Raw genomic sequence first — 15,462 nt, 5'->3', positions numbered from 1 at the left:
AGCGCCATTTCTTTAAGCGACCTAATCAAAGCCCGCATGTGTAATGGTGCCATATTGAGCCACAACCAGGCAATTCTGCACATGCAGCACTGCATTCCTTCCTTCTCTTTCATAATCGCGCATGTAGAGCAGGTTAAAGAGATATATTTATAGTGGTACATGTATAGAATCATTGGTGTGAAAATGATCCTTCTTAGACATTTAAAGAAAACGTGCCCAAATCCTTCTTTTTCTATCACCCATCTGGTAGGCCCTGAAACGGCTCTTTCCTAGCAAGAACTATGTCACCCTGAGGTCCTTCTTCTTGAATACCACCATGTGCTACCTTTTCCCGGTTTCGGACGAAAAAAACAGTATGACAAAAGGTGTAACGGAGACACGATATCGGCCATGAGCCCATATCTTGTCTCACGCGTATGAGCCACGTTATTGCGCATATACGTTGCAATAGCATTGGCTACGGAACGAACCTGTTTGCCACTAGGACATGCAGGATACGTAGCAATATACTATGCATTCCGCCCATTTCCTGTTGTACAGCCGCATGCATGTCTGACATGCATGAATTTGTATGATGGTTCCTATTCCTGCTAACAAACTTTTTCTATTTGTTAACCTGAGGCAATTATTCGCGCCATACTGGAAACCAAAAGTCCCACAAGTAATCCTAATGACCTCATATCTTTTACAGATCCGATGCGTTTTCACCTCTGATTGTTGGTACCAAGTCGCAAGAAAAAGTCGAGTGGACAAAGGGGTACAGGAGACCAGACAGGCTGCGAATAAAGATTCTGTTGCTTTGAAAAGACGAGCGCCATGTTTAAGTCCTTGATGTCCGCCATCCCTGCTTATGTTTGCACAAGTTAGCTTCGCGCGTATACAAGGCAAAGCAATACTCTTTACTGATTATCCTCCCTGCCTATCCGTACACAGAACCATCCACCAGCGCTTCTGTAGATCTTTTCACAGCGGCTGCCTTTCCTCCTTTAACAAGACCCATCCGCTGCAGCATGAAGATCATCTCTATCATAGCCACTGTGCTCGCTGTCACCCTGACAACAGTTCAACGTGTCCCCTATACTTACCGCCGCTGTCATAGGAACCAACGTCGAATATGTGTTTAAGCGCGATCTCCAGACCTCTGTGGACTTATTCCAAGACTTTCGCCTTGACAAGCGTGGCCTTGTCAATGTTGCTACCAAGGATGGCGATGTCTAGGCCAAGATCCCCGTGAAAACCGATATCCACGATGTCTGCACCTTTGGCCATTAATGCAATTTCAATTCCATAGTTGACATATCCAGCATCATACAGGCAATCTATACTCTTGTTTAAGGCGACACGAAAGGGAGATTCGATGAATTGTCTTCACGTCTAGTAGTTTGAAATTCGCATCCAAATCCGCCCATTCAGATGTCTCCTGCCGGCGTAGACTCTAGATATGTCCTATACATCCGACTATAAACAATCCGAAGCGGATTGCTCTCCGCCTCGAGCCCTGCTTCATCACAACATAGCTGATCCAGATTCTTCTCCAGACCACTTTTCCTACGACCTCGAGAGGGGACAGTAAATTGGGTAGATTGGAGGCAGATTCTTTTTTTTTTTTTGAAAACAGGACTACCTAGGCGCTATCTACGTCATCGTAAATTCATCAACGCCCCCTGTAATCAGCACGCCGTACACACAAAATGCTAAAGTTCCATCTTTTTTTGCGATTAGTGGCGCTGGTTCCAACAATCGCCCCTTCGGCCATCTCTTGCCCTGGACTTCTTGACTCTATCCATGGGTATCTACCATCTGCCGTGACGGGGTGAAGACAGAGTGGTCGTTCCTGGTGCAATAGGTACTCTCGGGCAATGTTGGACATGTTTTCGACCGCCATCACATCTCTGTGACGATACCGTCCACAGTGGGGGTAGAAGAGTTCTCGAAGGGTGACTTGGGCCACAAACCAGTGGCAATCCGGACATTTCTTTGACGTATAAAATTCGTTGAGACCCACCACATTGTATCTGAGAGACCGAGCCTAAATAAAATAACAAAATATGTTATTCATTGGCACTCACTCCTCTGAAGACATTCCCGATGGTACATGGTGAAGAGTTTGCTTACCATTGGGACGAAATACGACAAAAATGAAGAGTGCAGAGATGACAGTCGACTGGAGCTTCCGAACTGACCGAGGCCTACACCGATCAACACAGGATTGTCATCCTTGCAGCGCTCACCGATGCTGCCACCAACAATCCGGAGTAGGCTGTTGGCAATAGCCTGGTACTCGATGTGCTTAGCTCGCTTCATATCCCAAGTGTGTTTGTTGAGCCGATTATTGTTACCATTATAAAAGTTCAACAGTCGGTCCTCGACTTGTTCAAGCATCTCAATGTAATTGGTGACGCTCGCCTCTGGACCTCGAATAGGAGGAAGACAGGACTCGATGTCCGCGATGGAGTTTGACTGACCCGCTGGAATCAACTGCTTCTCGTCCTCAAGCCACCGTCTGTATCGGAACACAGGCTGCATCACCGCTTTTTGGTCGACAGCAAGATTATGGTGGTGGGCTTTCGTGAGCTCTATGGCCTTCGTGAGCCCTATCATTGTTGGTGGCCTGGTGGTCGCTTGTTGTTCCAAAGTGAGTCTCTGCATAACATCCTGTGGTGTTGTTGTCGAGGAAGAGGTAGTAGAGAATGAGCCTTTGAAGGACGGAGGGGCTCCTTGTACTGGATCCTTGTCTTTGCCCGATTGTGGAAGATGTGCGTATGCTCCGACGACGAAAGCTTGTCCTGCATCAAGGGTGAGGATCTTGATATCTTTAGGATCGACACTAGGCCAAAGTCTCGCCACATCGTCTTTGGTTCGGATAAAGTTTCAAAAAAATCACTGGTACCGTGAGGTGTGGAAGTCAATCGAGGAGGTAGGCGATCGTCGGGCAACCGCTTGTATTTGACTGACAGAAGTTCCCTGACTTTGGAACACAGGAGCTGCATAGTGAATCCGTCAGTTCGTAAAGACCCCCTGAGAAAATATCCTTTGCGGGCATAGGTCTCCGGTCTGAACTCTGGATCGTTCAGCACCTGCAAGTGGATCTCGAGATCATCAAGGGATAACAACGATCGCAGCGCGGTGTCCAGCCTTGCCTCTCTGGCGACTGGTCAGATCTTCGGAATCGATATCGACGATGAGGTGCTTGATGAGAAAGCCTGGTTTTTTTCCTCCTATCCACTCCTCAACATCCTGCATGGATGTGCAGACGGTACCGACCAGCTCCTGAACCCGTGCCCTCAGTGCGCCTCCGCGGTTGAAAAAGAACATGGCTAGTTGTCGCTCCGTGAAACTGACAAAAGATTGCTTCGCCGTCGACATGGGGATGATCCTACGAGGGTTTGGACTCAATTTGTTGATCGCGAGGTAGTTTTCAATAGCAGATACCTCCTCCTGGATCTCCACGTTAACATCAGATCCCAGCAGCCCCTTCTTTTTTCTCTTCTGGAGCTATATTTGAGAAGATAAAAAATAATAAATGAGAGGCATGATAGGTATCGGTTTGATGTACATTAAGATGACCAGTAGTGCCCTCAACTCATACCTTATTATGCAGCTCACAGGTCCCATTACGGTATATTTTTTTGAGTTCGACCTTGAGCTGCAACGCCACCGATAGGAGTAACTCTGTTGGTGAGAAGGGAGTTGTCTCGTTGAGAGCGGCCCGAGGACGTGGTGGGGCGTACAGTCCGAGATCCTTGAGGCGATCAATGAAATCGTTGACCTTCTGACCGGTACCACTTTTTCGTGGGTAGTTCCCAGAGTAGAGGTATGACAGAAAGCTCTGGAGGAACAAGAACTGCTCAGAGCCTTTGCCATCCTTGGATTTCTGGTCCATGTCACCACCATCCTCATCGTCGTCCTCTGCAGCACAACCATCATCCAGCTTTTTCGCGTCCTTTATGGAGACTCGAGGGCAAAGAAAATTCATGAATCGATGATCGTTGGGACCCGGTCCATGCTTGTTTACATGCTCGACAAACTTTCCAATTACTCGTTGACCTTGTCGTCTGATCCTGGCAGCCTCGCGCACAGCGTTTCGGATACAGAGGGCAACTTCCTGTTGAACGGTACCGTCGTTTGGCAGAGCTCGTCTGAGGTTAGCGGATAGAGTACCGACGTTCAAAGTAGACGTTGGGTGCTGGTATTGTAATAACCGTGTAATAGCGAGCTTGCGGGTGGCTGCACTCGAATCGGACAACGTTTTGAGTTTGGTCTTGGGCTTGGGCTTGGGCTTGGACTCGTCGCTGGAGGGCTCAAGCTCGTCTTTTGCTTCAGGCTCCTTGTAAGGCTTGAACTTGTAGAGCTTCATCTTGAATGGGGGTGGGGGGTTTGTTGCCCCTGTCCTCGTCTTGAATGAGTAACGATGGCGATTTCGTGGGAATTGCGTTCTTGGAAGCGGCGGGCGACCGTTTGACTTCTGAGACGGTAATGTGTTCGGAGGGTTATCCTGCAGGTTCGGTGCAGGTTGTTCTGGTTGTGCTGAGGATGGTTGCGGTGATGGCAGCTGTGGTAAGCGCGACCCAAGGCCAGGCTTCAACATAGCTGGAGACTCAACTGACCTATATCGAATGGAAGAATGCGAGGAGCGGAGGCGGATGATCTGATCCTTGCGAGTACTATTGACTTCAAAACAATAAGTAAGGTGAGCTGTGAGACGATTGCCGATACCAAGTCCTAAATGCCGTGCGATATTGAACAGAAATATAGCATACCTTGGTTGCAGTTGTGCGCGAAAATCCATGTTCTCCTGGTACACGGCACAAAGATCCTTGAGTCGTTTGTAAAGCTCACTGTAGGATGAGACGTTGGACAAAGGACGAGGATCACTGACAGGCGTCTGTTGGAGATCAACAAAGACTCTGAGTGCAAGTTCAAGTGTTCTGTTGTCTGTGATTTTTAAAACGACCTTGGAGTCTTCCAAATATGCATTCACCGTCTGTCGCACATCTGCAAAAATAGGGTAAAAAAAAGTAGAAAAATATATATATTAGTTAAATGGCTCAGCCTCGCTCCTTAATACTTTGATCATTGATATTTACCTTGTTTCTTGATCGTCTTGATAATCGAAAAGTTGGTCGCCGGTCCAAGAGAGTAGATATTTTTTCCGTAGTCGTTGTTGGAGGCAACAGCGAGGGCCGTGAGTTGGATCCTAGACACACCGAGAACCTCACAGATATCCGAAATCTTATAAATCAGAATCAAGTTCTTTGAAATCGGGCGCCACAGGGTTGACACGGATGGGTACGCGAGCATATCGCTGTCCGCAGACACGACAATATCGTCAGATTTGCAATCTCGAGCGATCACAACATCAGCTTCCGTCTCGCATCGCTGAATGTTCCATCCCTCGTCCTGCATATACTTGACAAATGCATCACGGATGGGCAGGGACCAATAGAAGGAGGACGCAAGGCTGGTCCAGGCATCGGCAAAGTGTCGCTTACGGACCTTGAGGTTGTTATCGATCCGTCTTTGTAGTTCATCCACACTTTCTTTGCATCGCTTAGTGGTCTTCTCCCGAGCTTCTTGGCGGATCTGAGCAGTGAACCCCTTCTCCTCTGCCTGGACTCCGTCGACGTAGATAATGATGTTTTCCTTGGTCCCGAACCGCATGACATCCAGCTCTAGGATCGTATGGACCACCTCGATGGAGTTTCATGTATAAGCATTCCTGATGACTGAAATGCGAGAGAGAAGGTCGACTCTTCTGGTGGCGGCGCTCGAGGTTGTTGACGCGGCTGATGGGTAAAGTACAGAGGGTTGGTAACCCTTCTTACGAAGAAAGGCGTACCAGCCTTTAAGACCCATCACTTCCTGTACGTCGAGTGGTGCGATGAGAGAGCTGCTGTCGAATGTGTAGTGTTTAGCTGAAGTAATGTGATCGATTCAATGGAAAAGAGGTCGGATGTCGGGAATCTGCAAAGACAATGAGGTTATGAGGTTTAAAGTAAGGAAGGAAAACGAGTGATCAGTGCTGTAACGCGTGGGTTCATGTCAGAGTTTAACTCTGATTAGTATTGTCATGTGACGCTAGACGCGTCTAAGAAAGGATCAACGTCGCCCTCATCACAGAAAGCTCCATGATGCAAAGATGAGCAAAGGCAGCACCGAAACGTCTAGAACCATGGAGCCATGGATTACTAATCTGGGCCTTCATTCGTCTGATGTATATAAGGAAGGACAGACTATGTAGTTGGACCACAGTTCATATACTCACAACAGTCTAGCCAATAAACAATTGTCTTCACACATTCGTCTTTGTTCACTCACCTTGTTCACTCGTCTCCCCTCGTTTTCACCTCGTTGTTCCTCGCGCACCCACAAGTCTTACATATGACGTCCGTACAGACGAAGAATTCGCCATCATTGCTGCCTATCGCTGCAACTATTATGCTCAACATCAGGCGCCGTGCAAACATATGTGTTTAACCGCAAAGGTCTATAAGGGCATGGAGATTTTTATCAAGGAGAGCCTTACGAAGTTGACTACTTACAAGTACAGGCCGACCAGAATGATTTTGATCCTTCACCTGATTCAACACTTCCACCGTCTTTGGAGCAAACCTTTCCACCAGCAAACCTTCTTCTACTTCATAGACAAAGGGCAGAAAAGGCGGAACAGAAAAGAATAGCCAGAGAAAAAGATCAAGAGCAGGAGCTTCAGAATCTTGAGGCCGATCTGAAAAACATGATATCGGAGATCGTCATTGCCGCTGGCTCAACAAAGAAGAGGAAATGTACGCTCGAGTACTTCCAGACCACAATTGCAGGAGTAAGGAAGACCTTGCTTGAGGTGAAGGGCCTCAATACTGTCCAGGCGGGACAAAGATGTCAGTTAGCCGTTGTCAAACAGGCACAAGGAATTGAGTCTGATTGACGGTCAGAAGATTGCGTTCCAAAATAGGATGGTCCTTATTACCACCCTTAAAAAACTTATTTCCGTCCAAAAAGTCTGCCAGCCAATCAGGAGGTTTATGCCTGAAAAGTCCTGCTCCCTTTTTTTTAAGTGGCATGGCGACTACACGTGATTGATCCAGGATTTGTTTTTGTCCCGAAACGCGCTGCACCGGCCTCGCTCAGGATCGATTCGACACAGCTCAACTCCCCACTCACGCCATCATCACCTCGCATCACACAACTGTCATGTCCGCCCCAGAGGAAGTCATCTACCACGCCAAGTCCCCCCTTAAGGAGGGTTTCCAGGCCGGCGCCATCGGTGCCGGTGTCGGTGTTCTCGTCTCTGCTGCTCAGAACTCGATCGGAAGCCACTCACAAGGAGCCATCGGTGTTTTTTCACGAACTGGAGGCACCATCGGAATTTTTGGTAAAACTACAGAACCCTCGCCCCGGCTATTTTCTTAATGGAGCTCTTTTCATCCGCCTTCAACATTATTTTCCAGTCATCCGAGTCCGAAGCAAGGCGTATTACGTTGACGGAGACAGGAATCGCTACAGGAATCTATATCTTACATTGGGATATCTCGGAGGTGATATCCGAAGACCTGTTGCATACCCAGCCTAAATCCTTTTACCATCATGGATCAATTAACAGCTTCAGAAACGATACCACTCCTCGCAGTACTGATATATGCATCGTTATCTTGGCTGTTATCCTCGTTTCTCTCAGCTCAAGGAATATTGCTCGCTTCAGGACATTCCCCCTATCAAATCACAGCCATTATTTCGACGCAAATATCCTTTCGGACCCTCTAACTCTCTTCCGCGTTTTTTTTTCTCGATTACTTTCTTCGGCATTATTTTAATTAGCCGCTATGGCCGGTGTCTTTGCAGCGACCGACTCTGCTGTCGGAAACATCCGTGAGAAAAAGGACGCTTGGAACTCTATTGCTGCTGGATGTGCTGCAGGAATGGTCGCCGGTGGATTCCAGCGCAGCCCCCAGACCATGGTTTTTGGATGTGTGAGCATGGGCGCTATGATGGGCGCCTTTGATGTTAGCGGAAACTCTTTGAAGGTAAAGTATCTAGGACTGGAGTAATTGACTGAGATATCATCTACGATTCTTTTTTCGAAATGCTAAATGGCTGCTCTTTTTTAATTACAGGGCAAATACGCTGAGATAACCGAGCAGCAGAAGCATGAGCTGAGAGAAGCACAGGTGGACAGCAAGTAAAAGGAAGATAACACGCGAAGCAGGACTCTGCAGAGTACGCAAAAACGATGAACTCTTGGGTGCTATACACCATTGGAACGACTGAATGACAGATCACCACACATAGATAGAACGCAGAAAGGCCATTGAGTGGGGCGACATTAAAAGAACAAGAATACCAATGCTAAGTGTTCCCTTATACTACTGGACAGGACTCCGTCTGCTCCAAACCCACCATAGTGGGTCTCATACACGTGATAAGCGCCCATAGGATAGAAATGGTTGGCTTGCCGCCGAGTTGGCCTCCATCATTCTGACCATGTTTCCGCAAGATTGCGCCGAGCTGATCAAGGCTTTAGGCTCCTTTGACTATGCCTGTGCTAATAAGCACCTCATGAGAATTAGCAAGGTAGCTTGTTTTGCCCGAAATAATCAATAACGGAATGAGGAAAGTAACGGACCATTAAACCATGATGGCACGCCATAGGCACACCCGACGGCTGGGTCAATATGTTCAAGGGTTATCCAATGCGAGAGTCTATATAGCTCCATGCAATTTCTGAAACCGAAATTGTTCAGAAGAGAAGACGTAGGTACATTCCAATCCTGGTTATCTTTTGCTTGCAGCGATGTATGGTCGCAGCTGACTTGAACGCGACGTGGTCAAATATGTTTAGCATCTATACCAAATATACAGCGAGATTGCCGTGGATATCGATCGAGAACTTTTGGTTTACCGGGATACGAGCATTGGAAGCTATGGCTCTGCGGAAATGGACCTCTCCAAGGCAATTGTAGGAGCAGTACGGCACGGAGCATCAGGCCATAACTCTCCAGTCATGAACATGTCTGAAGTAAGCCAGCCCAGTATTCATCAGTACATCTCCCACAATCTCGCGGGTGGAGGGAGCACCAGCAGCAACAACAGTTCGAGAGTTCTCGATATTATACCCAACAACAGCAACCTCTCGCCAACTTATCACCAGCAGTATTATCAGGGAAGCAGCTCTAACGGACGTGAGGAACAGACCGCCGCCGATCATGTTGTGCTCTATACCATTCTCCGAGAACTATGCAGTCTTAGGATGATTCTGATCCGAACGTAAGAATAGTGGATTCACATTTTCATAGAAGGATCTGTTTCCCGTGAATTTTCATAAACTAACTTCTACTTTCTTGTGGGAATCGGTGGTTAGCTATCGGCTATTGTCATCATCGACCGTTGATATTGATGTGGACAATCTACTTATCGACGCAGAGCAAGCTCTCCAGACATTCGACTCAGCATCTCTCGAGATCCAAGTCTCGGTCCTTGGTGTTGGCATTGGGTACGAGATCCGAGTACTAAAGCACGGACTTGTCATGGATAAAGCCGTCTCTGAGTACGACATCCAAAAGTCCGTTACCAATTTGCACCTTGCCTGCGTTGCCCTCGCAGAATGGCGGCGGATATCTTCTGAGCAGGAATATGAAGACAAGTCTTACCATCGACCTGAGGAGACCTCATGGCGATACAGCATCTTTGCGAGTAGTTCAGAGGATAAGAACAAGTCGGCGGTCAAAGGGAAATTCAATTTGCATCCCAATCACCTACAGTGGCTGGGTCGATGGATCGCCAGCGAGAAGTGCAAGATGACGATCTACTTTATGAATGTTCTGCTGGAGAAGGAGCAGGCTATGGGGGGCGACGAGCGGAGCCTTTGGGCGAATATCGAACCAGACTTGCACGGAATGTATGTTATTTGATATGGCTGAAGATATCAGGGTGGAACTACGCGTGATGCAAACTGCGCGTGATGCATTTGGACTCAACATTGGCGTATGGCTACTTCGCTGTTCTCTGTGCTTTCTTATTATTAGGATCAGAACGTTCCGCAAGAAGGCTGGTCCGCATAGTGTTTCGTTTGTGTACGAGATATCTCGAGATGTCCGCTTCTCTGCCATGGGCTTTGTCAGTGCAAATGCGCCATACGAATCCCCGACTGGTCTTAACTCCTTTCCTTGCATTTACAGCTATCCACCGGTAATGTCTCCTTTACCCTTGTCGTCTCTTGTTCCTCACCGGAGCTAATGTCGCTGGTCTCCAATATCACTGACACTCCACCGTCTATTATCATAGGAACCTCCACGAGACCATTGGCCGAACATCATTTCAATCATGCAGGGTAGTGTCAATATCCTCCGCCATTTCCGAAGCCAGTACTTTTACGACCACAAGATCGGATGTACCTATTACATTGCGCGGATCGATAAACATGTCTCTGTAGTTATAATCTACCTCGACAAACACACTCAGCCCGATGCAGGCGCCATGGACTTTCTGCAGCTCTTGGCCGGCAAATTACGACATACTGAAGTCCTATCTGCGTTGCGACTAGAGTAAAAGTAACACTTTACATGCATTTTGCCTCATTTGCTTGCTGAAGTTGTGCTTGTTAAAGCCGCATCGCGCTGTATATTTATTATGTGAGCAGATGTGTATGTATTTATAAGAGGTGTAAGCACAAAATGAAAGGCGCTTAAGGTTGAATCCATGGCGAGACATAGGAGAATCCTTGGAAAAAGCCCTGCTCGACATGATTGAGCTGGTAATCAGATGGAGTCTCACTGGGACTCTCTCTCGTAAACTCGGGGTCAAAGTTGGAGACATCCTTGGCAGATGTCACCTTGGGCAGGAACGGCGGTGGGATGCGCTTGTGGTACACATCGTCAAAGTTCACGTCGCGGAAGTACGCGTGGGCCTTGATTTCCTCCGCATCTCCGGGTCCTGCGCCCAGACGAAGATGAGGCACCTTCATAAGCAACTTTGTAAACGATCCGAAGAGAAAAGCGGATCAATGGTTAGTTTTTGTTCTCATAAGACTGATTCGAAAGATTCATATTGCGAGGACACATGTCCCTTACCGATTGAAGAAGTGCCTGCTCGTTGCGACCAAAGCCTTGGGGGAAAATGGGCTCGTCATCCATGATCGAGTCGTAAATGTCGTCCTCTTCCTCTCCAGAGAAGGGAGCACGACCGAGCAGCATCTCGTACATGAGGACACCAAATGTCCACCAGTCAATCGAGCGGTCATAGGGCTGCTCTTCGATAATCTCTGGGGCCATAAACTCTGGTGTACCACAGATCGTCCTGGTGGTCGTTCCATGGGGCATATTTTCCTTACAGAGGCCATAATCGGCGATCTTGACATGGCCATCAAGAGTCAGTAGGATGTTATCCAACTTCAAATCGCTGCAGTATGAAGAAAAACACAATAGGACGTATTAGGGATAATATTGATAAGAGCGCGCACGATGTCAAAATCTAAACTTCAATGCTTTCCATGCCTCGATGGCCTTACCGATAGACAATGTCGTTCTGGTGAAAGTATTGCAAAGCCAGCAGCACCTCGCATCCGTAGAACTTTGCTCGTCGCTCGCCAAATCGTCGGTCACGCTGAATATGCATCATCAGATCGCCTCCTCTGACATACTCCATAACAAAGTATAGACGAGTGTTAGTCTGGAAGCAAGAGTGCAGGGTCGTCAAAAAGGGGTGACGCTCCTTGTTCGCCACCTGAAAGATTCGCTTTTCAGATTTTGCACTATGATGAGATCGTAGCAAGGGTTACAAATTGTTAAACAGATTGAAAGGCGAGATTGCAGATGTAGATAGACAAACATAGCAATATTTGATATCCGTACCTTTCGACTTCATCATGCTGCACAATAGAATCCTTCTTCAACGCCTTAACAGCATAGAGCTCGCCACCCTTCTTGTCTTCAGCAAGCATGACCTTTCCAAAGTTTCCTCGACCCAGTACAGCCAGAAAGTGAAAATCGTTCAAGCCATACTTGCGCGAGGGCTGAGTCTGGGCAGATTGCTTGTTCACGATTTTCAAGGTCGGCATATGAGGCTTGGGCATGACCGGGAAAGGGCGCTGTTGTTGCTGTTGTTGTTGCTGATGTTGCTGCTGGTATTGCTGAGTGCGTTCCTGCTCCAAGCGTAACAGCTCCAGCCGCTGTTGCTCTCTGCGAAAAGGATCAACGTCTCGAATAGCGTCCGGTCGACTGGTCTGTACAGCTGTTTGCTCCTGCTTGTAGGCGTGCTCGGATTCTTGCTGCTGGTGCTGCAATTGCTGTTGATATGCCTGCTGTTGCTGCAGCATCTGTGCCTTCTGCTGCTGCTGATGCTGTCGCTTCTCCTCCGCCAGACGCTGATCCTCCTGCTCTTGTTGCTGTTGCAACTTCATTTGTTCCATTTGCTGCTGGAGGCGCTCCTGCTCAACATCAGGGGATTGCGCCTCGGTCGCAGCTGAAGGCGTCTGTTGCGGGCTGCGTTTGATATCTGGGGATGCTCTTTGATGTCTGCTACTTTGGTTGCGACGTCTGATCTCCTCCATCAGCTTGTTGGCCGTTTCTGCGGGCATACCACAGTGGTTCGGGACGAGGTCGCTGCATCCATCGTGCGCGAACACTGGGCACTCTATTACAAGAAATTGAAAGAGTCAATAGTCGGATCAGAATGAGTCGCGTAGAGATGACGCTGAAGTATTTTACAGGAACGTGTCCATGTCTGCTTACCAGTGCACATCTTGTGTCGGCGTCCAAAGGTCAACATATGACCGCAGTGATAGCACCAGTTCGGGGACAAGTTCGTGAACGTTTCGAAACGATGAGGAATGCGGTGGTTCAGCTTGGCTTCGTCGGGATCCTCAGCAGTGCTGGAGGAAATACACTTGATAAAAACCTTTTCCGCGCATTTCGTATGACATGTAAAGGCGCAATCTAAGATATCAAACAATAAAGAACGAGTAAAATGAATAACGTATAGCATAACGCACCGTTAACATGTCACCTGTTGAAGTAGGAGTTTACCTTCGCACTGTGATCCTTTCCCTGTGAACAGTTCGTTGCAGAGGGCACACATCATGATCTGGTAGAATTTTTGAGACATGAACTTGTGGCCTTGAACCTCCTGCACATCACCCTTGCGTTTGCGGACAGCTCCTTGACGGCCCAGTTTCGAGGGTCGCTTTCGTACAGCCACGTCCTTAACTAAGTTCATGTAGAACCATCATCAGTAAAGGGCCATTGAAAGATGCACGCAATTTCAATGGCTGGACTTGAGTTATCCATCATACCGAAACTAAATTTGATTCCAATCTGTCCAGCCGGCTCTAGGTCCCACCATGCATCCACACCATCCACAGCGTTGGAGGCAGGTTCACCAAAGGAAATCGAACGATGGCGGGAACCGGGACTTTTGACAGCTAGATCATGAACATCACCGGCTGCTCTGGCTGCGTCGTTATCGGCTTCGACTTTTCTTCTCCTCAGCTCTTCGACAAGATCAGAGATTTTGAGCCAGAACATGCCGATAGGCACCGCTGTGTGATCGGGCCTGTCATACACCGTGATCTCGATCTCGCTCGCTTTGCGGACAGGGATGTCAAAGTCTTCGTTCCATCGAATACCCATTGTTCCGTTACGGGCCATCCTCGTTTTTCCTTTCAAAGCACCGTCGATCTTGATCACAGCCATAGACTCTGCGGGTCGAGAATCGCGGGTTGGGGCATTGCTCTGATGCTTGATCCCAGCAATACGGACATGCAGAATACCGGTCATAGGGCGCCGGAGAGCCATTCCTGGAGACTCCATCGTATCGTCATCTAGAATACCAAAGCAGGGAGCCGTCAGTCTAAGGACTTCTTGCAAAACATGGATATCCTTCGAAAAAACCCTTTCTTACTTTGACTTGGGATGTAGAGCCCCTGATACTTTTGAAGAGCACGCTTCAAAAGAACGACCTTTTCGCTGCTCTCTTCGTTTCCATCTTTGGCATTCATCCCCAACTGCTCCAGTTTCTCCGATGCCAGCTTCAGTTTCTTCTCGACCTCCAGTTTGTATGCCAGTTCGTGCATTTTGTAAACGACCTTGTTCGTAGTGATTGTTCTGGAAGTCTTCAGCAGGTCTATGAGAATGTGATAAGCAGCGCCGTTAATCAGAAGGGCTATGTCAATTTACTGCACTTCAGCCCATTCCATTTATACACGTTTGAATATATTTGTTCCTCACGATCAAATGCAACTAACGAGAAGAGGATTGTTGAATGCTGCCAAAATTGCCACTTACCCACTGTCGACAATGGTCTATTTAACGAGGGGTCATCTGAAGAGCCAGGGTTGAAACTGGAGTTGGATGGTTGACGACTGTGGGACGACTGAATTGACTGACCTGATCCACCAGTATTCATGGGCGCGTTCATGGGCGCGTTCATGGGCCCCGGGCCGGGGCCGTCCAACATCCTCGAGAGCAGCTTGTTCATCTCGTTCTGGAAGTAGTCGATGCGTTGCTGGGTTTCTTCAATAGTGATATCGCTCGAAGCCTTGGCCGCCTCACTCTCCTGAATCTTGCGGATATTGCGGGTGGCATTGAGGATTTCGTTCTCCCTCTCGAGCCTTCGGCGGAGATCCTCCAGCTTTTGCTCGTCATTCATTCTTGCAAACTAAGGGTGGAAATGACCAGCCGGGAGTAAAGTGTGAAGTGGAATTGGTTGTTGGTGTAAGGCAGGGGTAGAGAGGAAAAAAAAAAGAAAAACAACAACAAAAGCTCTAGAGCAGCTCCTCGCTTTGACGGGGGATTCTCATCTGTGCCTGGTTCCTGAACTCGCCTTTTTTTTAAAAGGCCTATTCTTCAGCAATCGAGTTGTGGCCTCGAGGAGGTTCGATGGCGTGGACGCTGGCTCGTGTTGATGGTTATGCAAAGGATGCGTGCAGCTGTGGATTTGACTGGAGGGCGATGGAGGTTGGTGGTAAACAGGCAAAAGGAGAAACTTTTCTACTTGTTTTGTGCTCAAAGGAAAAGCGGGAAAAATGTTTCTTGTGTCTGGGTTGTTCCTTTTAGTTGACCTTTTGTGTTCCTCATCAACATTGTCTCTTGTACTTAGTTGGTCGATATCTCGAGAGAACGGCGTATCGACTCATACCGCAATGGCACTAAGATCGAGTAAGCACGCGCTGAATCAAAGTTATGGCATGGTGTTAACGGATTCTCTGCTCGTGCCCAAGGCAACAGCACGGACTCGCCTAAAACGGACCATTGAGATGTATGTTTACCGAGATGAAGTGCTATCCTCAATTGCACACACAATAAACTGAGAGGAGTGCACACACAAATTACTATACTCATTGAGGTCGCTCTTGCCAAGATCAGTATTTTAGGGTATCTAGTCGCCATATCCATCGTTGGCCCAGGTCTGAAGAGTTTAGTTTTGTAGATGATGTATAGTACAATTGGAATGATAGGGGGCATGATGAGTGCT

The 15,462-nt window shown here is 47.9% G+C and overlaps 6 protein-coding genes across 6 annotated transcripts; 2 read left to right on the top strand and 4 right to left on the bottom strand.

Annotated features, from left to right (window-relative positions):
• Nucleotides 1-1,970: 1,970 nt before the first annotated feature.
• BC939DRAFT_221104 (uncharacterized protein) lies at nucleotides 1,971-2,874 on the bottom strand. Its single transcript, XM_051550783.1, has one exon. It carries the CDS (start codon nucleotides 2,647-2,649, stop codon nucleotides 2,056-2,058), a length of 594 nt encoding a protein of 197 aa, XP_051416626.1. The 5' UTR covers nucleotides 2,650-2,874; the 3' UTR covers nucleotides 1,971-2,055.
• Nucleotides 2,875-4,798, bottom strand: BC939DRAFT_221112 (uncharacterized protein). Its single transcript, XM_051550784.1, has 3 exons — nucleotides 4,761-4,798; nucleotides 3,590-4,671; nucleotides 2,875-3,495 (listed from the first exon to the last, which is right to left on the bottom strand). The coding sequence occupies exons 2-3, from the start codon at nucleotides 4,586-4,588 to the stop codon at nucleotides 3,100-3,102; spliced, it is 1,395 nt and encodes a 464-aa protein (XP_051416625.1). The 5' UTR covers nucleotides 4,589-4,671; nucleotides 4,761-4,798; the 3' UTR covers nucleotides 2,875-3,099.
• An 83-nt stretch (nucleotides 4,799-4,881) lies between these two features.
• Nucleotides 4,882-6,248, bottom strand: BC939DRAFT_437710 (uncharacterized protein). Its single transcript, XM_051553734.1, is given in 4 exon segments — nucleotides 4,882-5,042; nucleotides 5,054-5,197; nucleotides 5,441-5,691; nucleotides 5,728-6,248. 3 exon segments carry the CDS (start codon nucleotides 5,854-5,856, stop codon nucleotides 5,074-5,076), a joined length of 504 nt encoding a protein of 167 aa, XP_051416624.1. The 5' UTR covers nucleotides 5,857-6,248; the 3' UTR covers nucleotides 4,882-5,042; nucleotides 5,054-5,073.
• Nucleotides 6,249-8,366: 2,118 nt separating this feature from the next.
• Nucleotides 8,367-10,639, top strand: BC939DRAFT_221003 (uncharacterized protein). Its single transcript, XM_051550781.1, has 7 exons — nucleotides 8,367-8,568; nucleotides 8,647-8,748; nucleotides 8,837-9,013; nucleotides 9,146-9,261; nucleotides 9,356-9,892; nucleotides 10,020-10,182; nucleotides 10,279-10,639. Exons 1-7 carry the CDS (start codon nucleotides 8,479-8,481, stop codon nucleotides 10,540-10,542), a joined length of 1,449 nt encoding a protein of 482 aa, XP_051416623.1. The 5' UTR covers nucleotides 8,367-8,478; the 3' UTR covers nucleotides 10,543-10,639.
• Nucleotides 10,640-10,678: 39 nt separating this feature from the next.
• Nucleotides 10,679-14,637, bottom strand: BC939DRAFT_482962 (kinase-like domain-containing protein; the record flags this gene model as incomplete). The annotated part of the gene is made up of 9 exons (XM_051559155.1): nucleotides 10,679-10,963; nucleotides 11,064-11,391; nucleotides 11,501-11,743; nucleotides 11,844-12,624; nucleotides 12,723-12,926; nucleotides 13,017-13,196; nucleotides 13,283-13,810; nucleotides 13,891-14,112; nucleotides 14,274-14,637. 9 exons carry the CDS (start codon nucleotides 14,635-14,637, stop codon nucleotides 10,679-10,681), a joined length of 3,135 nt encoding a protein of 1,044 aa, XP_051416622.1.
• A 270-nt stretch (nucleotides 14,638-14,907) lies between these two features.
• BC939DRAFT_221043 (uncharacterized protein) lies at nucleotides 14,908-15,380 on the top strand. The gene has a single exon (XM_051550782.1). It carries the CDS (start codon nucleotides 15,014-15,016, stop codon nucleotides 15,296-15,298), a length of 285 nt encoding a protein of 94 aa, XP_051416621.1. The 5' UTR covers nucleotides 14,908-15,013; the 3' UTR covers nucleotides 15,299-15,380.
• Nucleotides 15,381-15,462: the final 82 nt, after the last annotated feature.

Source organism: Gamsiella multidivaricata, assembly GCF_025024155.1.
Source record: "Gamsiella multidivaricata strain RSA 2152 chromosome Unknown BC939scaffold_5, whole genome shotgun sequence".
Classification (NCBI taxonomy): domain Eukaryota; kingdom Fungi; phylum Mortierellomycota; class Mortierellomycetes; order Mortierellales; family Mortierellaceae; genus Gamsiella; species Gamsiella multidivaricata.
The sequence above is the reverse complement of the archived record's forward strand: the minus strand, read 5'-3'. Positions and strand labels throughout refer to the sequence as shown.